This window comes from Pezoporus flaviventris, unplaced genomic scaffold, assembly GCF_033815535.1.
Source record: "Pezoporus flaviventris isolate CSIRO_AGI_PZ_B2104156 unplaced genomic scaffold, CSIRO_AGI_Pfla_v1 ptg000013l, whole genome shotgun sequence".
NCBI classification, from domain to species: domain Eukaryota; kingdom Metazoa; phylum Chordata; class Aves; order Psittaciformes; family Psittacidae; genus Pezoporus; species Pezoporus flaviventris.
In genome coordinates this window covers 42,648,866-42,674,927 of record NW_026892561.1, presented here as the reverse complement: position 1 = coordinate 42,674,927, position 26,062 = coordinate 42,648,866, and the positions used below count along the sequence as shown (strand labels likewise).

Here is a 26,062-nt window from a genome sequence, read left to right as displayed (position 1 = left end):
GTCTGGGCCCCTGACAGCAAAAAGTTATAGAACTGTCAGTCAGAGTGACCCAGTACTGACCTGGTAGGCTTCTCGGAGAAGGCAGAATAATCTCCATACAATAAACAAAGATGCTTCCCGCTACTCCACTTCCCTCCATTCAGGATGTAAAGTTAACTTCCAGGCAAACCTTCTCGACATCAAGAATGTAAGAGCATCTCCCCAGTCATTAACAGCTCGCCCCAGCACCACCCAGTCAGTACCACAGCCACAGGTTCACAAGTTTAACAACACACAGGTTTTTAAGTGTCCATCCCGTGGGATTCAGAAACACACACCAGAGTAATTTAGCCCAAACAGTATGCCCTGCCAGCATGCTCATCTTTGAGCCATCCCTACAGCCCATGGTAATTTTGTTGCCAGTATGGCACACTTTGGCTTTTTCCATATAGCAAAAAAGAAACACAAAGCTGAAATTCATGGTTAGCACTTCTGTCTTGCCAAAGCTTAATTTCAATGCATAATAATGAATTTCATACCAACTGTAAATTATCACTTAAATCAAGTAGTACATTCAAAAGACACTGTCCTCTTAGGAGCCTAGCACAAAAGCCAGCAGTTACTTGGCTCTGCTATCTTGCTTTCTGCCTCAAGAGGGACAGAAAATGACCTAGTGAAAAATACACCAAGATGATATAAAGCAAAATCTGGCTCCAAAGAATTTTCCAAAGACATGCTTCCAAATCCACTAAGGAGTTGAGCACCTTCAGTTCAGCACCCAGCAAAATTAAGCCCACTGACCTGTGCAAGAATCCATTTAAATTTGATCTAGGTTTATGCTTACATGAGCAAGAGTTTAGAAGCTGAAGCTAAAGATATTTTATTTATAAACTTCCTCCTCTCCTTCCCCAGCCTTTTACAGCTTCTTTTTCCAGAAAGAGGAGGTGAAAAGAACATAGGTATTGAGTTATTTTCTTTTTAGGATAATCTGCCTTTTATACAGACTTTAATCCCCAATTCCGCAGCACACAGGATGGTGTATGGGAGGGTGGGGTGGAGACTTTTAGCATTTCTAAGAGTATCCTAGCACCTCTATTATTAAGCTGACAATAGAGACTCTCTGAGAAATGAAAATATTTAACAAAGGCGGCAGTGTCAAATATCAAAGGGTATTTAGTGCTAAAAAACTTGCAACAAGTAAAACACCAAAGACTTCCCCTTCCCAAAGTGGGAAAGTAATCCAGCTAAAACTCCTGTTTCCCCTCCCTCCCCCCACTGGTTCTTACCCCACTGCATTATCCAAATGAGAGTTTGCCAGAATTCCCTGTGCTTAACAAAAGTTCACTTCAGATAAAACTTGAGAGATTTGTCTTGTTTAAACAATGGTAGCTTGACTGCCCTGCTTTGCAGCCATTCACATTTTGGTGATTATTGTGAGCCAAATCAAATTTAGGTGCCTGCTAGAAAATGTGTTTTGCCTTCTGCCTGTTATGGCAGAATCATTTGTTTTGCATTATATAATTCCTAGCCCTGCCACCTGGAGCCCTTGGGTTCATTAAATTCCTCTGTCCCACCACATCCCACAGGGGCTGCTAATTACTGGCTTTACTCCATTTACTCTCATCTCCAATTCAATTATGCATTCAACTAAGCCTTAATGAAGAGTACAGTATGGCTCATCTTACCTTGGCATTCACCGTTACTTTCTTCATAGCCAGCGTTGCACAGACAATTGCCAATGGGCACCAGCCATTCACCATCTGCCCCACAGTACATTTTTGGCACATCCTTCTCTTCAGAGTTGTTGACACAGGAGCCACGAACCTCCACCAGAGAGGATGTATCAGCCCCAGTAATGGTGTCTGGAAACTGCGCCAGGTTTCGAACTGTCAGTGGGCACTTCTTATAGAAGACACGAACAGACACCAAAGCGATGCAGGCACCAACATCCTGAAAAGCCAAGTAAAACCCTTTCTTGCTGAGTGGTCCGACATCCCGTATCTCTGTATTCAGCTTCATGATCCTGTCACCAATGTCCACTTGGGTGAAGCTCTCATCAGCAGCAATGGTGTCAATCTTGGCAAACTGGCTCTCTCGAATGAAACGCTCCTTATCATTGTTTGATTCATAGTAATAAAGGTTGAATGTCTCTTTGCAAGTTCCCATGACACCTGGCAGGCTGTTGCAGTCTCTTAGCGTGAACTTGATTTCAATATATACCCTTTGAGCCCCCTCACGGGGAATCCAATCAGTTCGTAACCAATTATTCTGACTGGGCTCCATCACATTGCAGACTTGATAGGTGCGGATCGGAGTGTTCTTCTCATCCATAATACTCACTTCTTCCCACTGCAAAAAGGGAAAGGGAAAGAATAATACATCAATATTAAAAGAAACAACAGAGCTTCACAGCAAACAGAATCTGTACTTCCACAACTAAGGGGGAAACCATAATTTTTCCATTGCAGGAAAACAAACAAGCAAACAACCCAGCAGATCAAGTCACAGCCAGTAGACATTAACTACCTGGACATTAAAAGAATCTTTTCAGGAGAAACAAGCTCCAAATCAAGTAACACCTCGAGGAGCAAGCATGCGTTTTAAAGGCCCTTTGAACCAATCCAGGAATGTTCTACCAACCAACTACGTTTATCTGCACTGCAGTTTTGTCCATAGGACCCTTGCCTAGGTAAGGACTATGCATGGCACTTTACAGAATCAACAGCAGATGAGGCAGGTAATGCATGGACCTTGCAGGCAATGGCCTCAAATCAAGTTCAGGCACCTTCATAAGTGTCAAATTAAAGGGCAATATAATTAGCAAACAACAATACAGGCACTCCAAAGAAGGTATCAGAAGAAGAGATCTGACCCTAATTCAATAGTTCAGTATAATTAACTTAGAAAAAGAAAGCACACATAACCAATAGCTTTGAAAAAAAAAAATTGTTTCAAGGATTACCATAGACAGAAGAAAGTTTATCACAGAGCTCTCCTGATAGAGAGAGAAGAGGAAGGGGCACTGGGGAGAGATGTCTTCCCAGCATAGCACTTGAGTATCAGAAAAAAGCCTTCTTAAAAAAAGAATATATATATAAATATATTAGACATTGATACACTCTCTGGGTTTGCAGGCAATAAAATGAACCATACAAAATTGTCCTTGGAAAGCAGCAGTAACTTTAAAGAGACTCCCCAGAAGTGCTTTTCACTACTACTGAAGCCATGGCTTTGAAAAACAGAAGTCTTCTTAACAGTAAGGGGCTTCTTGTATAATACCCTGCATTCTTCTCACAAGGATTGCTCTTATGCAAGTGATTTTTACTTAAAAAGATTCCAGCTTAGCTGAATCCGTTTATAGAATGACAGTAGTTAGCACCATGAGTCACTAGGAGCAGAAAGAGTAATATTTTATTTGCTGCCTAGAGATAACTGCAAATTAAAATGAAGCAGGGCAGAATCAATACCCAGCATGTCACTCCTTTCCACAGAAAAGGAAAAAATAAATCTTGAAATGTCATCTATCAGTGCAAGTGTAACAAGGTGTTAATAAGACAACAGTGCTGTTTAATTTACATCTGCCACAAAGCTGGTTTACTGTTACAATATTGTCTTTATGATCCATCACTTTCCATTCTGCTTATCTTCAGACTGTCTACACTACCTATATTGTGTGTGGTACAAGAGAAAGGAAGAAGCAGAAGGAAATAATACTTGTTGATGGGATTTCCTTTAGCGTATTTACACAAAGGAGGATGCTGCTAGAGGATTCAATAAAGAGACCGCTGAGGTCAGTGGACAGACTGCAACTAAAAACGTCAAGTTTCAGATCAGGTTCTCAACAAACTCCTGCCTCTTAATAAAAATATAAATATATAGGGCTAGGTTTCTTATTTCATGAACACGCATTATGTGTCTTACTGCCAGAGACAAAAGTAACTACAGCCCCATGTTTGTTACATTTGTAACTCTAAATATATGGACAAAGCTGTAACTTTCTGTTTTCAAGTTGAAATTAGTTTTCGTAATTAAAGTTTCCTCATACTTAAATGATGGAAAATAAAACATTCTGGCACAAAACCTACTTTTTAACTGTGAAATGCAAAAGTAAATCATTAATTACATTTACAATGCAATTCATTAATTCCTCCAGGGCCACTATATATTTGGTTACTGCTAATCACCCCTAAATGACTATATTTATCTCCAGCCCTTCCTATCCACACAATCCTTTCACCTCGGAAACTGTGTGGTGTATATCTAGAATAATGCCTTTTTTTATAAACAAAAAGGTACACACAGTTGAAGAAAAATCAGCACCAAATGACAGAATCTTCCCAGGAACATAAAGGAGTCCATTTCTGCTGCTTGAAATAAATCTGCAGCATATGAAGTTCGAATAAATGCTTTCCAAGCACTGTATCTCAGAGACAAACCATGTACTCTTAAATTTTTCACTACTGGTTTAAAAATAGAACACACATATGTAGGTTTAGTGAAACGAGTCACGTCCACAATAAGAGCACACATTTCCTTCTCAAGCTCGCATAGCACTTTCAGAGATAGCATAGGGAAAAAGGGGGAATCCAACAGCCATTAATAATACACAGTTGTCCTCTGATCATCAATTCTACTACCAACTTCTTAAAACTTTTATTTTAGGTCCCGTTTTAATACACAGTGTAGATACCACTTCGAGAGCTGTATGAAAGACCCCATCTCATTATCTGACCTTTCCAGGGTACAGGATTAACAAGGAAGCCCGACTCTCACTGAGATAGAGCTGTACCTTCCCACACTGTCAAAGGATGAGGGCAATTGCCTGCAATCAGCAGTAAATGTGCACTGTGGGCGATGCTAGAGGCCTGCCAATCACCTCCCCACTCTTTGAAAAACTGAGAAAATCGAGCCTCGGTGACAGCACAGTGTGCTCAGGCAGAGCACAAGCCAGGACTGTAGTCAAGTTCACTCAGAACAACAATGGGGGAGCACAACAATCCCCCATTCTCCCATGTTATGGTTATTCAGAGCTTATGCATAATGCATCACCAGCCGATGCAACGTTGGATTCCTTCCACTCACTTCTGTTTCCTTAGCTCTGCTTCTGCTAATTACAAGTGGGAACACACACAAAACAGTAAATTTGTAGGTTTCCTGAAGTATCCACTGCTTTGTTGTGAGCAGGTCCTGATCTTTCAGCACTTTAATTTTTCAGTCAGTTTTGACTTAGTTACTTCTCAAGCATACAAAGATGTTTTATTCATTTAATATTTAAAGGATTTGAGATGGGCTTCTTTATATTAATATTTAGTGTGCATTGCTGGCATTTTTCTGAAACTGTTCACTTGAAGGAAAAGCCTTTCTAATTGCTTATTAAAAATAAAACAAACAAACAAAAAAAAAAAAAAACCAAAAAAAACCCAAACCCAAAACATGAGATCCCACAAAGTACAGTCTCCACCAGACCCCACCAACTCCAGTGTTCTCAGGAGCTTCTCCACAGAGGTCACAGGCACCTTACAGGATGAGGGTGCCCATCCACTAACACAAAACTAAATCAGCAGATATACCTGGCCTGCAGCCCACTAGGCAAAAGGGCTCTAAAACCCCAGGATGGATATGTGAATCTCAGTGTCACTGCATCACTATCAGGCAGTGGACTGAAGCAGTCTTCTCTTACAATTATCTCTTTGAAAAAGTACATAAAAAGAAGCTCCAAGGAAACACCATCAAGCACTGGGTGTTTCAGTTTATCTGGTCAGAAACTAAAACATACAAGGCTTACAATCTAAAACAGGACAACTGTCCCACCACACCAAAAGGTCTCTCTTGTATATTGATCCCTACCCCTTCATCCAGAAATAGAACAGCAATTGCCCTGAACATCTCCCAGCCAAGACAGCCTATAGATACAATAATTACAGTCAAGAATGCCAGTTCAATTGCCAGATCGCATTTCTTGTTGGTATTTCAGTTTTAAATAGGCAGCTAAGCCCATGCCTCAACCTAATTCTGAAGCCTCTTTTCTGCCCTTTTGGTTTCCACTTCTTCCATGACAGAACTATCCAAAGGGAGTATAGAGTTTCTTCAACAAAGAGTAATTCATTGGGTAAACCAGGGAAGAAATCTGACCTTCTCGCCACAATCAACAATAATCGAGCCATTAGGACTCTCTGAAAGTTACTAATCACCCCTTTTACCCTTTTGATCAGATAGCGGTTTAAAACTTACCCCTCCTTCCAGGGGACTTGCTATCCACCCCAGTTCTCCCTGAACTGATCTGGAATCCAGCAAGGTAACTGCAGAAAAGTACAAATAAAACAGATTAAATTTAATCTGCCAAAAATTCAATATTAAACCGTTTACCTGAGCGTTTCCATATGTGTGGAGCACGAACGCATCCACCTTCAGCTTGAAATGAAGCGTTATTCCCCACTACGCCAATACCTCGTACACTTTGAAACTCTCTCTGCTTTCGATCTGAGGATTAGCACATCCGTTCCTCCACGGAATAAAGCCGTTCACAGGGCACGGAGTAATCCCCCCCCCCCCCCCCGACACCGAAGAGCGCTCCTGCCCGGCAGGCGAAGCTGACGGCATACCGGCCAGCTGGGACCGGGGCGCTCCCGCCGCGTCTGCAACGGACGTGCCCGCACCTCGGCGGGGATAAAAAGGTTACAACTTATTGGGACCGCAGGAGCTTGCGCAGCCCGGTCCGGGACACCGGGCACCAGGATACCTCACGGGGGGCTCCCAGACAGGAGCGGCGCCTCCCGCCCGCCCGGCTGCGCCACGGGCTTACCCCGAGGAACGGGCTGCAGCACAGCCCCGGGGAACGGCGCGGAGCAGCCGAGAGCTCCCGGGAGAACCGGTTGCCATGAACGGCCCTCCCGGTCCAGGGAACCCGGCGCGGCGCCGCCGCTCGCGGGAGCACTGCTGTCCGGTCCAGCTGAGGGGACCGGCGGCAGCGCGGCTGGACCGCTCTGCCCCGCGACACCTGTGCCGCCGCCGAGGGACCCCTGGAACGCTGCCGGGGCAAGTTAGCGGCTGCCGGACGCCCGAGTACCGGCCGGGGCAGAGCGGTCCCGGCTGCCTGGGGAGCGGCGGGAGGGATGCAAGGACCCTCGCCCGAAACTTTCTCCTCGGCGCCCCGCTGAGGGAGCGCGAGCCCGGCCGCGGGACGCGCACAGCGCCTCACCTTCGTTGGCGGGATAGACCCGGGAGCCGGTGACGGCGCCGCAGACGCCGACGAGGAGCGGGAGGAGGGCGCAGAACGGGACCCCGGCCATGCCGCCGCTCCGGCAGCTCTATCCCAGCGGAATAACTGCCTACATGGGGCGCGCGGCGGGCCGTAGACATTGCCAAGGGGGCGGGGCTCCGCCTGCCCGTCACGGCCCGCAGCCAATCGCCGCCCGCTCCGCGCCGCCCGCCCCGCCCCGGCCCGCCTCTGCCGCTCGGCGGCGCGGAGCGGGTATGCGCTGCCCCGAGCTGGCGGAGCGCAGTGAATGGCCGCGGTCCCGGTGGGGTGAGTGGGCCACGCGGCCGGTCTTTAACGTTGACAGTGTCCGAGAACAAAAACGTGACTGAAAATGGGGGATAAAAAGGCAAAAATAAAGGGTTAGGAGCAGCCCGCGAGCTCTGCCTGGTGCTGCGCGGGGAGCCGCACACACGCACCTTCCCCGCTCCCAGCCCGCTGCGGTCCCGGCTCCCGGGAGCCTCCCGCCGCTGCGCTCCTCCCGGCGCGGCGCCACCGTTGAGCAATAGCTCCACCTAGCGGGAGCAGCGCGCCCTCGGTGCCCGGTGTCCCGGGCCAGGGGGTGCGGGGGGTGCGGAGGGCGCTAGCCCGAGAAGCAGTCCCCTCTTGCCGCGCCGGGAGACGAGCGGGCGGCTTGGGCGGACGCGCAGCAGCTGCAGAGGGAGCTTCCCCAGGCACAGCGGCGGAGGCTGAACACCCCCCGCTTACCGCCAGCGTGGAAACGTTAATGCCTTTATGCACCACAGCAGCACTCGGGGTGGGGTATTAGCAAAAGAGATCGGCGCAATTCGCTCTGCAGGCTGAGACCGGGCAGGCCGCACAGCGTCTTACAAACCCCCCTCGTCCCACACGTCGGTGGAGACCGGCGCCGGGCAGCGCTGTGGCAGCCACGGTCTGCAGGGCAAGGCGGGTACGCCTCTGGTAGGAGGTGCGCAGCTCCATCCCTGCTTTGCTCTGGGCGCTATGACCATGGGACTTTTAGAAAATACTCCCTAAATGCTCGTTTACGGTAAATCTGTAGTTGTTAGAAGTCCGCTAACCTCTCCTCGGTGTGTGTCGGGCAGCGTTAGTGAGCCAAACGCTGTTTCTGAGGGGTCCGGATTTGCCCGCGGCCTGCCTGCCAGCGCCGGCTCCCCGGGCAGCGCTGAGGTGGGACGGACAGGCTGCACACACCGACCCCGGGAGTTCTGCCCTGCCGCGGCTCGCGGGCTCCGCTTCGGCACTGCCGTACCGACAGCGCTGTTCGCGACAGCCTGCGCTGCTTTTCCTCCGAAAAGCTCCACAAACGGCAGTTCGCGACAAGCCCTCTCCTGCCGGGTGCTTTCACTCGAGGTACTTGGTGGCGGTGCCTCAGCCTCCCCTCAAAGAGCCTTTTCACCCATGGGTGCACCCACTAACTCCCTGCGCCTGGGCACGATGTCCCCTCGGCTGGGGCAAAACCCAGCTGGAGTACGCAGCGGCACCCTGTTCACACCAGCATCGCCCCGTTCACCCCGGCATCGCCCCGGCGCCCCCCGGGAAGGCAGTTCTGCCGCCCCACGCAGGACACAAATCCTCCCGTCTGCATGCTAGCATTCCGGGTTCATCCCAGCTGCATCCCAGCACCCGTCTTCGCACCCCAACTCTCTAAAGACTTTTCCTCTGTCTGGGGTAAAACAAATTATTGCCACCACTACCTTCAGGTTTAGCTCAGAGCCCCTGCAGAAGCTCAATTAGTTAATATATATGTATATATATATATATTGAATACGTCTTAAAGTTCGACTAACAATTTTGTGCAACAGGAAACATGCATGTCGTGCATCAGTAAATCACCCTACTTTTTCCCCAAATTCAAATATCTGCAAAACAGAATACGTATAAACACACTAGTTCTTTTTTCCTTCAAAGTATAGTGTCTTTCACCTGTTTCAGTTTCAGATCAAGATCTAGGCAGAATGCATTATTTTAAATACAGTGTTTAAAAGGTTGATTAACACAGTATTTACAATGAGGTTTCTATGGGCTGAGGCTCGGATTCTTTCACTTCACCTTAAAGGTTTCTTTTGGAGCACCCGCTGGCAGAACCTTCAAGGTGACTGCAAAGATAGCTGGTGTATTTTTCCGTAGGAAATAAATCTTCTAAGCGGCTGCTTGGATAATGGGAGTTAGAAAACAGTGCAGCACAGTAAATGCAATTGTTAAAACTTGTACTTCCTGACTTTAATTATCTACAAGAATTCTTGGCCTAATGAGGAGGAAGAAAAGGATTAGTTCCTTTTTTATTATTTACACAAAAATATAGGCAGCCCTCAATTAAAGCAATCTGAGTTTTCACATCTTTGATGCAGGCAGATCTACTACAAGTCACGATAAACTTTATGGGAATGGTAGAGCATCAAAATGCCTTCTTTTTTAATTGAAGTTATTTTTGTTGCAATGCCAGAAAAGTCAGTTGTTATAAAAAATATTAAATGCTTTGAAACCTTAATATTTCTATTACATTAATGCAGTTTTAATTTGTTAAAGAATTCACATTAAATAAACACAGACAATGTGGAAAGGGCCTGCAAATGTCATGAAGTAAAATGTTCACAATTGTACCAACTCCACTACTTTTGGCTCCTATAAAAGTTCAGGTTTTTTTAAGAAGCCTTGCCAAAATAATCACAGTTCCCTTACTTTGTGTCATTTCAACGGATCGTAAAAGCCCAGCTTGGTTTTAGCAGATGTCATCGATATTGGACTAAAGCTTCAGCTTCAGCAAGTAACTCCACCTTAGAACAAAGAACCTGGCATCAAAATTTATTCCTCAAAATCCAGCCATTGGATCTGTGATATTTTTCTTAACTGCCTATTACCTGCTGCTGCCAACCTGCCGGCTTGTGTTATTGTAAGTTGCTATCAGGAGTGATTTGGCTTTGATAGGAACTAATCGTGTTTGCAACATAATCAAGTTTACACCATTTAAAAGGTCAATTTAATGCGGCTCAGAAAAGCACACCCAACATCTCTGATACTTGTCTCAGATCTTCTGTTTGTCTCAGCTCCTTAGCAAAACTCACTCGAAGCACACACTGTAGTAATTATGACAGTGTGTTAAATGTTTGATCCTGTCTGCTTCAGAGAGGTCAACCCCAGCTGAATTATTTAGAGATCTGTTTATAGCACTTGAATGGCAGAGACAAGCAGGCACACAAGCAGACAGACACAGGGGTTCTGAGAAACTATAATTTGTTTTGAAATGTAGGGACTGAAAGATTGTTGTATTTCAGGCTCATTCACAATTTGCTTCCCTCTTACTTTAAAACAGCAAGGGAAGATACGAGTACACATGCAGTTTGGCATTGGCATGTTGTTTGTCTCAGATTTCTGTATTTAATATCATTTCTGCTATGAGCATTCTGAGTGGATATTGTCTTTCACACACATACATTTACATACATGTACTTTACATTTTTCCGAATCACAAATGCAACATTTCTAAGTTGAATACATTACAGTCCCAGAAAGGGCTGTGATTTTGGATGAACGTTCTGTTCTGTTTTTACTTTTATCTTTTCATTCTCCATTTTTCTATGTCCACCTACTCGTGCTCGTCCATCTCCCGAGAAGCTTTTTGCTGTCAGTCAAGTGACAACGTCAGTAGGAAGCTCTACATGTTCATGGGCCTCCAGAGGCCCAGCACTACATTTAGCTAGGTGAAAAAAAAAAAAAAAAAAAAAAAAAAAAAAAAAAAAAAAAAAAAAGGAGAAGAGAAAGGAAAAAGAAGAAAGGGGAGGGGGAAGGAAGCACAAGCCCTTGCTTTAGTATGCAGTTCCACAGCCTGCAGGGAAAAATTCACCCGGCTCATCTGAAAAGCCTTTTCCTACAAAAATGCAATCCCATTTACTCCACTCCCACACAACTTCCACTCTACTCAGCTATGTGCAAAAGAGTGTAAAAAAACACCAGGAAGTTTAACATACACACACACACACACACACACGCACGCACACAGAGTCTCACTGTCAATAGGAATAATGCCCCAAAGGTGCACCGTCATCAGGCTGGGCACCAGCGAGCTCCTTCCCAGCACAAGTGCTCAGATGTGCCTTTCCCTCCCTGGATTTACTGTTTCTTAATGGACCTGTGAGTATTAAACATTTGCTGGTAAGTTACTTGACAAAATTTATCACTAGCTATTTGAGAATAACACCTTTTTATTTTAAATGAGTATGATTTCATTCCTCAGATCATGTTTACATTAGATGAAGTTGCAGTCTGTAATACAAAAAGCTGTAGCGGGAGAACATGTACCTGAAGGTAATACAGATACCTATAAATATCAAGATGGCAGAACGATTTTGTTTCAGCTGGGATTAGCAGGAGTTGTGCTGCTGACCTCAATAAGAAAAGGATGAGGTTTATAGCTGATTTGCAAAGCCACTCTGCGAAAAAAAGGGAGCTTTAGGCAAGCAGATTATTTACGCTTCCTTTTCTTAATCGTGATCGTCATCATCACAAGAGTTTCCTATTTCTTACTGCCTTGATGCTGATTACAGGACTTGTGATGGCACACGTGGTGACTTGACAATATACAGACTGATGCATAGATTTTGTTGCCTCTTTTAACCAACACTACTAAGAAAAATAGATAATGGTAAGTGAAATGTAACAGGGTTTTAATGACAATTGAAGCAGCACCTTTTGCTGCATTGCTCCTGACAACTCAAATCTCATAGCTAGTCTAAAATTTGTTATTTGCCATTATCAAGCCCTCAAAGGAAATACTACTGCCAAAACTATTCACAGAGCCAGGAGCCTTTACAATGCAGTTTATGCTTCCTAAAATAAACAAACATTGAAGGGCACTGGCCAAAGGTAAAATCTGAAAAGTGGTACAGACAGAGCAAAGAAAAGAGAAATAAATGCAGCAGGATGTTAAAGCAGGTATTATGGCTTTTCATCTAATAAGCAGATCAGATGTGATAAATACAAGTGCCCACCTCCGTAATGAAGGTGTCAGCGTAGCTCAGTGAGGCTCTCACCCTCAGGTAAGACCAGGGGGCAAGCAGCAACCTGCAGGATTTTTCACGTGAAAGTGTGACCAACAAACCAGTGCAAACAACTGTGTAAGGCTGTAGGTTGTTTGCAGTGCTAGCACAGATGCTTGGCAACCCAGAGAGGAATGCGCCTGCCTTCGTTTCATTGAAAGGTTATTTAAAGCGGTGGAGGTTAACAGACACCTTAATTATTACAGACTGCTTTCGAGTATCGCTGGCTTTGTGCTGGTAGGCCTTAGCAGCTGTGCTTCGTACTCATTCGTGATCAGCTGGGAGCAGCGTCGGCTCCTAGAAAATAAGTTAGTGAGATGAAGATGTAGGGCTGGTGCTCGCTGGCCTTGCGAGCTGGCAAGCAGTACTGGTGGGAGGAGAGCTTCTGGCAGTGGCCAGGGCCACCAGCCAAGGGGAGGCTGCACAGACGGACTCCTCCTAAGTCGTCCTCGGAGCGGCTGCAGGAGAGGGCTCAATTAGTAATGAAGCAAATGCAAGTGAAATAGCCTCTGCTAAAAAGTACAGGGAATCTGTGGCAGTTTTCAGAGGAGCCTTGGTTGAATTTGAAGGGTAAAGCTGAAAGTGTAAGCACAGAAAATAGCAAACTGCATCCAGACTGCTATAAAAGCACACCCCCCTTCTTCTGCATTGGGGAAAAAACATCTATTCAGGCAGACTTAGTAGGGTCACAATTTAAGACTCCTGAACTAGATCCTGGCCTATACTAAGGTAAGGGTGAATTTTAGTAGCAGCCTCTAAGCTTTAATAAGTAGGCAGAATTGAGCCCTACATATGAAACAGAATAAATCTAAAGCAAAAAAAAATAGAGTAAATGAGGGAAAAAAATGTCCCCAGATTTGTTTTCATGCTGGAATTTTATTTTTTTCTGCTATAATCTACTGCAGTTATTATTAAAATAAATAAAAAAAAGGGTACAGGATTACTTTGATTGCACCACTAAATGTTCTGTATAAATAAAGATTATTTCTGTGCAAAGTCTCTGAATTGTCTTTTTGGTAAAACGATCACAAGAACGGAGTGTCAGAGCTCTAATTCATTCTTATTCTGTGTGTTCAGAGACAGCAGTCTTTTCAGAGATTATTCATGCAATGATAGTACCAATCAAACTGCACCAAAGACAGGTTCCCTACAGAGCACTGAAGATTTCTGGCGCTTCTAATAGAGTGTAAATCCTGATTAACTCAGATTAAACCATCCTATCTGAGATAGTCCATATTATGAACAAAATGTTTGCAACCATTTAGAAGAAAACTATTTGTGTTTAAAGTAAGAACCAATCCCACCTCCTTCTTCTCTTTTAGTATGTGCTATATTTTTAATAGTAGGGATCACTTTTTGTCTTTTTAATTAAATATAAAATCTTTGGGTTTTGTTCTAAAAAGTGGATGCAGTTGTGCATTTTTTCTGTGCATACAGGCATGAGTGATATATTCACAGAACAGGAGAAAGATTAAGATAGGGAATTTACATGTGAGAGGAGGGCCCTGCTCTGAGCTCTGCATGGACTTTCTTCAACAGCTGCTGCAGCAAAACTTCTGAAGTTGGATGTGCGCAACTACGTCAAATGCCCACTGTAAAACGGCAATGCTAATATCAAGTTGGAGAGATCTGTAGCTATCCGGCACCTGTTGCTCTGTTCTTGCAAAGAATATAGAGATGTACAATTTCATTTGGTAACATCTGTAAAGCAGTGTGGGACTTGCGTTCTATAGGTTGGCCAGTCTTAATAATGGTGAGGCTACTTCAGAATTTAAGGCATTGCCTTGTTTCTCTGTTCTGATTTCAGAGAAACTACAGATACAAAAGAATGGTTGTTTATTATCTAAGAAATTATTTGTCCTATTTTAGGGGAACCACTAATTGGAGAAGGCAAGTATACACATCTGTGTGTGTTCTAGCTCAGTATTTTCACAGATTTTATAGTGGAATATTGCAAATTCTGGATTGGCTTCATATAAGCAAAATAGCATGCATAGAAATGAAAACCTGCATGAAAAACAATGGAAAAGGTACACCCCTTGCTTTTATGTTAGAAAAGTGGCAGCCATTATCTTCCCCAGTATTGTTACTGGTCTTGGAAAATTTCAGAGAATAAGGTACTTTGTTGTGCTGGCCAACACTGCCATTGTATTCCTTGTACTTTTTTTATTTATACCCATCTACTGAGTCTTGTCATATACTGAGATATCCTTGTATAGCTTCTAGTGCAACCAGATCTCAAATCCATTCTCAGGGATCTGAGCATTGCTGTAGCATTAGAACAAAAAGTGTACCCAGCTCTGTACCTGCATCCTGCATTATACAGGCATGAACTCAATTTTAAGACTTTTTAAATTTATGACATATAAATTAGTTCCTCTTATTACATACACTGATGGCACCAACAAACAATTTTAGTTTGGTTGCAACCACTCTTTGCCAAGTCCCATTCCCCTCTGAGTTTTCCTTCAGCAGTAGCCGCCTCATTCCTCTAATAGAAGTCATCCCCAAACCCTGAGTGTATTTTGTTGTACACAGGTCCATAACGATGGTAAAGACCAGGAACACATCCCTCTGAATTCTACCTTACGGCAAGGTTTCCATTAGAAATGACTCACTGGTATGGCTTTACTGAGACAGCCAATTGTTAGAGTTTCCTGAAACTTACACAGCTGATATTTCCAACAATATTTTTTTTTCCAGTTGCAGTATCCTGAGGTAAACAGCAAAAATACTATATTTGGGAAGAAACCTGCAACCACTACAGCTTTTGTGGGCACAAAAATGCCACCTTTCCCCTCAGCTCTCTCCCCTGCCCATTCACCATTATTAATCCTTATTCAGATTACCATAGTGGCCACCTTTTCTAACTCAGACTAAAGTTAGTAGTGTAAAACTTGCTTACCCTACTTGAACAATGGGTTCAATTCTAAGGAAGAGTGTGACTAACTATTTGCCTTGACCAATTGTGATCCCTTGTCCCTCATTTCAAGGGCTTGCACAGCACCAGGAAAACAGAAGACAGCCATTTGCAGTGAGTTGGAAACAAAAGAAAAGGATCACTGGTCATTTTTTTTGCCCACTCCCTTCTGCACAAAAGGCACACTCATAGTAAAATCTGTTGTTTTTCTTTCCTCGGTTACTATCTGAAACTTTAATCAAAATACATCTTTGGGAGAGATCAAAGTATAAGACAATTGTTTGAGTTTCCTCCACCATTCCAAAACATCAAAAAATGCAAGCAAGATACTCAAAGAGCTGTAAAAGTAAAACAGATTCCCAGTGGTGACATCTGTTAGTATAAGGATTATTCAAACATCTCTAGAGTTTTCCAAAGAAATGCCAGGATGGCTTCCTACCAAAATGCAGCTCAGTAGTATCTTCCTTGGCTAAATCTACATACAAACCGTGTTTCTATATTTTGTGGGCACTAGGAAACCCACATGCTTGTCTTGACAAGGAAGTACAGAGAGATTCAAATGGAATCTGAAAATGTATATACCAGGGAGCCAGTTTAAACTGACCTTGGGATTAGAGAAATACCTTTTTGTGAAGCTGAGCACAATTGTCAATGCATGGTGTGGTAAAAATTATGTTTCTGCTGAGAGCAACCTTATCACTTGGTGCAAGACAGTTTCAATTTAAGAGGATACCAGCATGATCAGGTAAAGGAATAATTTTTGTCTGTTTTGGATAAAGTGACTTGTTTTACCTATGAACACAAAGACACACACGAACACGCACAAACATGCCACCAAGCACATGGATTTAAGAAAAGCTGAGAAGGACCCACTAGAAACCATGCTGTAAACAGAAATTGGGACCATAAAGCTTCTCCAAAGTTGTTCCTAGGCACCTCATTCTCCATTTTCCTCATACCTCTCAGGTGGCCTATACAGACCACCTACAAACTCAGCCTTGTGGAGATCATTATATACAAGACACAGGTATTATTCCGTTTGCATTAGTTTAAGAAGCCAGCTCATGCCGGTGGAATTGCACCAGTAATGATGTGAGGTTTAACACCAGCAGCTCCACACCGTAACATGGAAATACCATGATGGTTTCATTACACTCTGAGTTTCCTAGAGCTCATAAACTTTACCTAAGGATTACAACAGTATTTATAGCACTGAAAATGAATCCATTAGAACTCAGGGTTTCCAAAGCCTGAGCACAGTTACTAAGAAACTTAATTTTTGAGACATTTACCAGTACATCAATGAAATTAAATATAAGAAGACAGCATTTACTCTTGATTCTGACGCATGATGTTTGTGATAATGATTTTTTTCTCCTTTAATTAAAATTCACTTTAAAGTGTTCTCTAAATAAAACGTTGCTTAAAATGTAGCATCTCCTCAAGAGTCTATCACTCACACGAAGCTTTCAGAAACAATCACTGCAACTTAAAAGGCACTATAGGATATTTAGACTAGAGTTATCTCACAACATGTTAGCTGGCTGCTTTGTTATTTGAGCTCTAAATGTTAAACACGTGGTAGCAACATAAAAGGATCTTCCCTGTAAAGCACATTTTCCAGATTCTCTCTAGCTGTTATTTAGAACCCCGGGAAGATCTGTGTGTCTACCCATCTGCAGCCACATTTATTTTTACATGTTTTTGAGTTCATATCTCTCAGTGTCATAAGGTCTTCATAAATAAATCAACCTACTTAGATCTGCATGCTTTGAATAACAAGTCAGCCACCAAGCCAGCAGATGGATACATTTTTAATTAGGTAAGCAGTCAGTGCCTTTTGGTTTGAAAACTCTCGTTTCTCTTAAAAAGAAGGAAAGTAACCAAATTAAATCCAAAATTGCAGTGGGACAGCATAGTGGTTTTAATCTGCATGTAGCTGCAAATCAGCTTAGAGCCCAGCCTGTGTGACAGCTTGAACAAATGCAGTATTTTATATCAAGCAAACCTCAAAGTGAAATATTTAAGGATCTTGCAAGAATACGTTGTAAACAATATGTATTTTTCAATAACACATGTGGTTACTTATGCAATCTTCTCACTTGAGCAAGACTCTCTGATCTTAATTCATTTACTGTGTTGCCTTTGCAATCTCTCAAGCAAAATATTTTTAAGCAGCAACTTTTAATTTACATAATCAGACATACTTTCCTGAATAACATGGAAGAAACTCAGAGTTAACAACATCTTGTACTGCTTAAATAATCCATGAAAAGAAACTTCAGCAGTTCCACTTAACTTCTTCCCATAAAAAGATTTTCAGTTTTGGACTTGGAACAAAATTTAGCATGACGGATACACGTCTTAGCCATACTGAGCTTTCTACACTCTTCTGAACTTCCCTGGCTTCAGAAAGTCCAGGTAAAGACTCTAGAGCACTCCAGCTTAGTGATAAGGACTGGCCCATCCTGGACAGTCCCAGGGGACCTCCATGTGCTGAGGACTTCAAGAGCACCTTTCTATCACAGGGAATGGATCCGCTTGGAGACATCCCTTCCCACTGTCCCCACCTTGCGTCTCCTTGGTATGTTTCCTCTGTTAATCAAAACAAGACTGTTTTTGTCCATTTAAGTCTTTTTCCCATAAGAGTTTGGAAGTTTTACTGTGGTTTATTAAGTGGCTTTCTCTCGGTCTTCTGAGCTAGTGAAATGAGTCAAATGAAACGACTAGCAGCCTGGAGAACGCATCAGCCCTGGCCATGACTCCTCTTCCCCAGCCTGTGCTTCATGGGGTAAAAGGAGACACAACAGCAACTCTGACTGCCCAGACAACACTGGCACTTCCACTTCTCCTTTCAAGAAAGAGGAATGATATGTAACGCAAAATTAAGACTGTTTCAGTGTGACCAAATAGTCCAGAAGATTGGCCTTTGAATGAAAACGCTTCTCTGGAAGTAGGTGAGCCGTGGCTTCTCCATGGGCAAATCACTGCCTTCTGCTTGGATAAACCCACCAGTGCACCACATTTGGTGTGTACATTGACCCCATCTTGCAGCTTTTCCATGCAGAACACTCAAAACTGTCAAAAGAGTTTGAGTCCCCAATATGAGGGTCTTACGTCAGTACTGAGCCTACAAAATAATTTTTTATTCTTATTCAGTTTCATGCTTAAAAAAAGAAAAAAAAATAAGTAAATTTGCAGAGTAGGGAAAAAGCTCCAGACATAAAATATGATACTTAAACAAAATAGCTTAAAAATAAATGGACCAGGTTTAATCTTTGATGTCACTTCCTTGAATTTCATGATACAACACCTGAGGTGTTTCTTTTCCATTTTCCTTCAACAAGCTCTTTTTCCTGCATTTGCTTACGGTAAAATAATAACCAAGTTTCCCATATGTTATATAATAAACCTTAGCTCTATCATTTCTTTCTATCCCTTTACAGTTCTTTTCAATTGACTGAATGGAAAATACTGTATTCTCTAGAGCTGACTGGAAAAGAAATAAAGGTCTGACTCTCATCCCACCTTTATGGGGTTTGTGCTGATGTAATTGTACTGATTTAGAGGAAATTGCTTCAGATTTGTGCCATTAGTTAGATCAGAATCTAGATGTCAGTGCACCCTGAAAATACCCAGCTCTGCTAAAAGGTTCAGGATTACCCTCAGAGTTTTATATCCTGAAGTCTAATTGCACTGTGAAAAATAACATTTATTAAAGATCAGATGTGAAGCATAAAGATGGCAATTATTTGAAACTTTAGGATATAATATTTGCCCACTGGTCTACATGGGCCATTATGCTTAAAAACTATAGTAGTACAGGAAATAAAATTTCTCTTATATGTGGCATGACATTATATTCTTATTTGAAATGAAAAAAATGTAAGATGGAGAATATTAGTAGGGCACACCGAAGCCAACTTGTATTGTTTAGATGTTCTTCTTAGCTGATAGTTACTGTCCTGTGCTCCAATTTGCCTTGTGCCTAGTCTGAGGTATGTGCTGCAGCTCACAATCAAGAGGGGAGGAAAATGCTGTAATTTTGCAATTGCTGCTGATGAGAACTCACCCACATTTTTTTTTTAAAGCAAAAAATTACAGTGGGCTATTCAGTGCTGTGGTGCACCCTGAATCTCTACTCCCACGTACACCACCAGGGCTGAAGAACTCGAGCACAGGTCTCAGAGCTCTATAGGCTCAAAGGCAGGTGAAGGAGAGAGGAGCCCTATGCCCAGTGTCAATCCAGGGGGGTGTGAGGGCTGAAAAAAAAAAAGGGATTAAAATGTCCTTGTTATATTTCAGCTCTACGTTAGCGAATTGCAGCTCAATATTACAAGATGAAAGGTAAGGTAGCTTGAGTCATTTGCATTCAGGTATTTTTGTACTGGGATTTGGAGCCTTGTGCTTAGACTAGCTTATAGATCATCCATAGGGCTTTGCTTTAACTCGGAGGAATAGACGCTATTAAACAGCTGCCACAGTCATTGCCTCACTACGTTGTACAGTTTCTTGGTAGAAACTACGTAGCCAATGTTTGGTTTCAGGCAAAAGAGGGAAGATGGAGCCTTTCCATTGAAAAAAAGGCAGTTATGATTTATATTGCTCTGATGATGTATGCTGGAATGAGTTAAAGGAGGATTATGCTTGCTCCATTTAACAGGGCTTCCAGACCAGTGTTTTGAACCACAAGAAGAATTAGAGTAAATTTCAAAACAACGTTTTTTGTGCCTGTCCTCCAACCCTGTTCTGACCTCCTCTACTAGATCATCTTTTAAGTAAAAATGTGTAAGAGCCTGAGGAACACAATACTGTTGCTTAATTTTGTCTGCCTTTCATTAACATTTATATGAGGTTATGCCATGCCTTTTACTGTTTTCCAGCTGATAAATGTTTTTTTAATATTGTGCACAGATCATTTTGCTTATAATCAAGGAAGGGAAATTAAGTTTAACATCTGAGAGCTTTAGGCAAAAATGTTAGGCGTGGACCAGATGACCACATGAGAGTTGCAGACTTTCTTTGTGCCCCAGATTGGCTGGTATTGTTTTGATGCTGTTGCGCTGCAGCAATAGCACTAACGTAATTATGAGATCAAGCAACATCTGGCGGACTTGGCATCCAGCTCACAATCAATTGTTGGTTGGGGTCAAAGGACGAATACGCCTTAAGAGCACGTTAGGGTGCGCAATCATAAAGCTTGCATTAGTGAGGAAGGAGGAATAGCGGCATTCTTGAGTTTCATCGCCCAACAAAATTGATGGCCCACAAAAAAGCAGTGGCACAACATACAAAAGTGATGATGCCAGAGAGACTGACGCTCTGTGGGCGGTATTTGACATCTTCTGGCTGTGGTCTGTTGTGATTTATGTCACTGTAATGATTGATTACTTTCAGATCTTTCCCATTCTACCATATCTCTGAGAATTTCCCTCTTCTTCAAACACCTTTTTGTTCCACAAGCCCTAGGCTGCAGATGGCATCAACCCACACATTTCCATTGTTTGAAGCCTACAAGAACTCTACCATTCTTTGGGGGAATGGTCATAGTTGAGTAGCTAGTGTCCAATTAAATCCTGAAACAGTGGCTGCAGGCACTTTAACCTTTTTATCCCCTCGCTCCTTTAGGAATTTCTTTGCGTACAACTGTTGCAACTCAGTGGTGCCTAAAAAAAGTCATCAAGAAAGCAAATCAGAAGGAGATACATTTTTCAGGTTATGGGAAAGCGCTTCAAGTGATGGCTACAGCTGCATCTGTCACACCTCCATAAAGGTTCTTCTGATCATGTTTCACAAAATGAATTATCATCTCTGGCATGCAGCATTACAGCACACTCTGCGTAAAGCCAAGGGGGTAAAGCTTATGCATGCTGGGAAGCAAAAAATGCCTCTGGGAGGCTTATGCAAATCATTAGTTTCCTCTGGTATCTCAACCATTCTGTGTGACACACAACGTATAATGACTCAATATTCATATAATGGGAAAAACAAGAATTCAGGGCTCATATCAAGAAACCACTGAATATTTTAATATGTTTTTTATTTTGGTGGAATGTTAGATCCACTGTGGGTATCAGGGGGATTAGTATAGTGGATAGCAAATATCCTAACTTCAAATCACAACAAGCAACTAAACAGGCTTTATTACTTTTTATGTTCTTCTTCATTAGGAAGCAACAACATGAAGAACATCTTTGCTACTACTTTAGTCACTGACAAGAAGATACCTAAAAAGACTCCAAGCGGACACATTCTACCACACCGATCCCTTTGACTCCCTAAGTTTCCACAAAAGGCTTTTTCTGTCACTGCGTACGTGCAGTACTGCTGCACAGTGTCTCTGGGGCAATGTGCACTTTCCCTTCTGGAAGCCCTGGAGGTGTAAAGGAATATGCCACAACCCTGAAGAAATCCTTCCAGTGGCATGTTCCTCAAGTAATGTCAAACACCATTACACAGGTACAATAACAACGAGTATCAGAAAAAGGTTTTTTATCTTACCTTAAAGCAAGGGAATATTTATTTTCTAGGTAGGATGTAAGTAGGATGTAGTCTATAACACGTCGTTTATCAACAATATCCATTCTGAGCCAAATAGACAGAGGAATTCCTGCATAAATCTAGTAAAGACTCAAAATGTTGGGCAGGCTGAGGCTCACTGCTGCTGTTCACCTGCCCCACAAGATAGTTTCAAAACTGCTTTCCTGTCTGACAAGGGTCCAGTAAGAGCCACTTTCACTGTACATGCACCATAGCAGTGTTTTCCTACTGTCAAAAGCCAGTGAAAGCTTCCAAAATACTGATTTTGTTCCAAAAACAAAAGAATGGAGAAAGAGGACAAGAGCAGAAGTTCAGCTTGTTCTGGATGAAGGTGCAACAGGTTGTCCTATTTCTTAAAACCAAAATTATCTCAATCTGTGCTATTTAATATTTATATGGACAGAGTTAATTTCTCAGCTCCAGTGTTGCTCATCTCTTGCTTTGTTTCATTTCCGCACAGGTAACTAGGGATGTGAGATATCTGTCAGTGCCTCCAAGCCTGGATGTGTCCTCAGAGTGAAGATTAGACGCACTGATCTGTGTTTCTCTTTTTTTTTTTTCCCCTAATAAGTATCTGGGGAGTTCCTGTGAAAGCATTTAATGTAAGTGGGTCACAAAGAATGAAAGCTGTCCTTGGGCAGCCTTTGAACAGGCACAAATCTATTTTCCTCCTTTCTTTTTTCAAGCAGAATAGAAAACATAAGCCCCTTTCCATAAGCAGTATTTCATTTTTAACGGGCTCTACAGCTCCTCAGAAACCATAAACAGCGTTGAATGTAATTCAAATAGTCCTTGATATACACAGCTCTGGGCCTGATTCCCACTTAAACTAAGGTTTGCATTATCTTCACAACACTGTAAAACTGTTCACAGTGCTGGAATCGCAAGGAAGGCTTTAGTCTTGGGGAAAAGACAGACCAAAATACTTTGAGAGGGGAGGAACATATTTGACATTGCCAATTCAAACAGGAGGTACCATGCTGCAGGCAGCACTGCCACCCATGAAATTAAAGGCTTGATCATAATTTGTATCAAAGGCCTGTATTGGCCTTACTGTACTGGAACGCAGCTCTTACTGATTTACTTTACTTACATGCTATGGATGTGTAGAACTTCTCGGATGCAACACAAAGCGTTTCTGAAAGAAGGCAGATGAGCCCCTGCAGATGAGCAGTCACAGTCCTGACCATCCTTCTGCATGGGAGGAACCAGCCCGCAGTGTACCACAATGTGCTGCAGTGACCCAGCTCTTGGGCACAATAATCTTAATTTTACCATTTAGATAAATTCAATATAACCTGGGTTAAATGAGTTAAGAAAAGGAGATATATTTAGAGAATATATCTATGGCTTTCTTTTGCAGTAATGTGTTTTAGCTGCCTTCTAATGCCCTTGAGTCTGTTCACAGTTGCCATGAGCTACAGCAGCTCTCAGGTAATAACAGATTATTTGAACTGACTGGATACTTGCATAGCTGGATGAGCCGATGGGTAGGAAAGCCTCTCTTCAGTTGCTTCAGCATCAGAATTTCCAGGACTATGTAAAAGGTAGAGACTTGCATGCAATGCATGCCCCTCTCTGCTGCACAAAATACATGCTCTTCTCAGTACTGTTTTAATGAAAATCTTGAGTATGGCTCTTATTCAGCCAAGCACTTAAGTGTTCTCTATAAAAGCACCTCTCTTGACTTCCTCAGGATTATTCGTGTGCCTGCCTTTGGCATTTAAGCACTTAGTTGAACCAAAGCCCATAACATTATCTAATGAAAATAACTAAATATATTAGACATATACAAAATTGGTGACCACCATTCCAGTACAGCCCATTTTGTAGAACGGATCCCATTTATAGAAAAAAAGAGGGCACAGGTTTCTGTTATTATACCATCTGAATTAAAATGAAGAGACTGAGGACTTACAAATATAGTCACAGACTGTCTGAGGTTAGCAGGGACCTCTGGAGATCACCTTATCCAACCCCCCTACTCAAGCAGAGTCACCTATAGCAGGCTGCCCAGGACCACACTTGTTGTTTTCAAAGTATCTGTGAATGCTAGCAACACCTGCAAGCTAAAAGAAAGAAGAAGAAAAAACAGTTATTCATTTTATGAGTGAGTTTACAGATTCCTGACAGCACTGAAGTCAAAGCAAAGGCTTCCAGGAGAAAAGAAACAGTAGTGGACATCAGAGAATAAACTCTCCTCAGTCTTTAATCTGACAGCATCTGAAGATCTTAAGATGATAGATCATACATTACCTTGGCCTAAAGACTTGACAGAGCTCTTTTTGTTAAGTAATATCGCCTGCAAAAGGATAAAATCTTCTCTCAATTTAATCCATATGTCTCTGTTTCAGAAAGATCATGGGGGCATGACAGAAAATAGAATTGGGTCTACTTCTCCAAAGAGACTAGAAGAAGCTGTGCAATGTTTTTTCTAAGTGAACTAATCTTATGCCTGCTAAAAAGTATAAATTTTTTAATGTATGCCATTCTAAAATACCTGCAAAATGCTTGTATGCAGCAGAATCAGACCACATCTTTATCATGGAGGAAATGTGCCTAATGCAGAAATGACCCTTTGAAGGTGCTAGCTGACATAGTACTGTGCCATGACAGTTGAAAGGGATTTTGCAGTGAAGAGAGTCTATTGTCATGGACAGCAGGATTGCCACAACAGGTTATACACTTCACAGGTCAATAAGAGATCTGACTGAGGCAGAGCCTGTACTTTCAGTGCGTGACTCAAAGTCACAGCCAACAGAACCTATGGGCAGTTTACATGCAAAACACAGTTCCATTGGTGTTTCTGAAAAAATAAGCCTTAAGAGTAGGCTCAGCATACATACTTCCTTTTTGTCTCCTCTTGCAAGTGGAAAGAAGCCTGACATGTTGACCTGTGTCTGAATTTCTAGTTCATGCTGATAGCAGGAAAGAGGTATTAAAATAAAAATCACTTCTAAAACTTACTACGTTTCCGTGATCCTGCTATGTTTAGGATATAAATGGAGAAGGCATACCTTATCTGGAAGTACAGCAAGGATAGATCAATGTCCAAAATGTGTTCTCAGGAAAAGGAGAATAAATCTGGAGTAATCACTAAATATCAAACACTATTCTGGTATATATGAATGGCATATAGCTTGTAAAATCTTTCCCAGGGAAGAATCAGCATTTTGCAATTCCAGCTCAGTCACTGTAACTTTCCTTACATACTCTTCTACATAACTTATTTATTCCATTTATAAGGATGTTCTGTTAGGGCTTGTGGACACGTGTATGTAGCAGCCATAAAAATCACAAATACATTCGCAATCCCTGATTGAACAGAGTTAGTGAGAAGAAATTCTTCACTTTCTGTACAATTCCTGTATGCGTTAAGCCACTTTAACAGAAGCAATTGGTTTTCTTCCAACTGCACCTATAACACAGTCACTACATTTACCCTTGAAAATGTCTTCCTGAAAAATACATGTCTCCCAGGGTTAAAGAGCTGGGCTTGGGGTTTTTTATCCCCAGGTCAGAATCTTCTTAACATAAAGGTTTGGAGATTTTCTTTGAGCCACTGTGATGGCTGCTGCCCTGCACAGGGTCAGCCAGCAATCAGCAACCCTGCTGTAATGGTGGGCTTTCTGCTATTCCCCCTCCAATGCAGAATAAATGTCTCATTCTGTGGTTTATTTCTGCAGAATTCTCCAGGCACACAAACCATTCTGTTCTGGTGAGCTCTGCACATCTTATTCAAAGTAATTACGCTCACGTCTTTGATCTCAGATGAGATCTCTTGTGCATATTTTGTTCTATTTATGTCTTTGATCTTGTTACTTGGTTTTTCACCCTTTTTTTTTTCCCAGTCGTCTGTCTTTCAAATGAAAAGACATTCATTCTACATCACTTTAAAGACAAAAGGTGAAACACTTGGAGCATGCATCCTGAGTAACCTTGTGGAATACACAGCAGTACCAAGCAATTCTTTGAGCAGAGCTCATCTGGGTTTTGTCTCCCAGTTTAGGTGGGCAGTAGCATACCATGCTGCTGACACCGAGAATGCATCCAGGCAGCTGAAAGCGATATGTGGCACTGAGAGAAGTATATTAAAAACAGGGAAAAAGAACAGTTATGTGATGACCGCAGTGACAACAGATTACCCGGGCAGGGAGGAGACGCACGGGACCCACTAGCGTGCATGACAAAATCCGCTCTCCATGGCAACAGGCAAGTGGCAGGGGGAGAGCGCAGCAGGAACCCTGCGCTAAACGGGGGGCACGCTGTCCCGCAGCCCCCAGCATTCACAGCAATGTCAATGGTGGAAAGCTTCAACCCCCAAAACACCTTTGCAGTAGGGCTTGCCCCACA

General features: G+C 42.7%; 1 protein-coding gene across 5 annotated transcripts in view; it reads right to left on the bottom strand.

Annotated features, from left to right (window-relative positions):
- EPHA4 (EPH receptor A4) overlaps positions 1-26,062 on the bottom strand; it is a 360,887-nt gene that overhangs the window by 99,686 nt on the left and 235,139 nt on the right. For 3 of the 5 annotated variants that reach the window (XM_061453043.1, XM_061453048.1, XM_061453046.1), the window contains exons 2-4: positions 7,178-7,276; positions 6,211-6,278; positions 1,665-2,328 (exon numbers count right to left, since the gene is read on the bottom strand). In XM_061453043.1, the coding sequence (XP_061309027.1) occupies positions 1,665-2,328; positions 6,211-6,278; positions 7,178-7,268 (823 nt within the window). In that variant the 5' untranslated portion in view covers positions 7,269-7,276. The remainder of the gene's footprint in view (positions 1-1,664; positions 2,329-6,210; positions 6,279-7,177; positions 7,277-26,062) is intronic. The other 2 variants (XM_061453045.1, XM_061453044.1) reach the window with 1 other exon arrangement.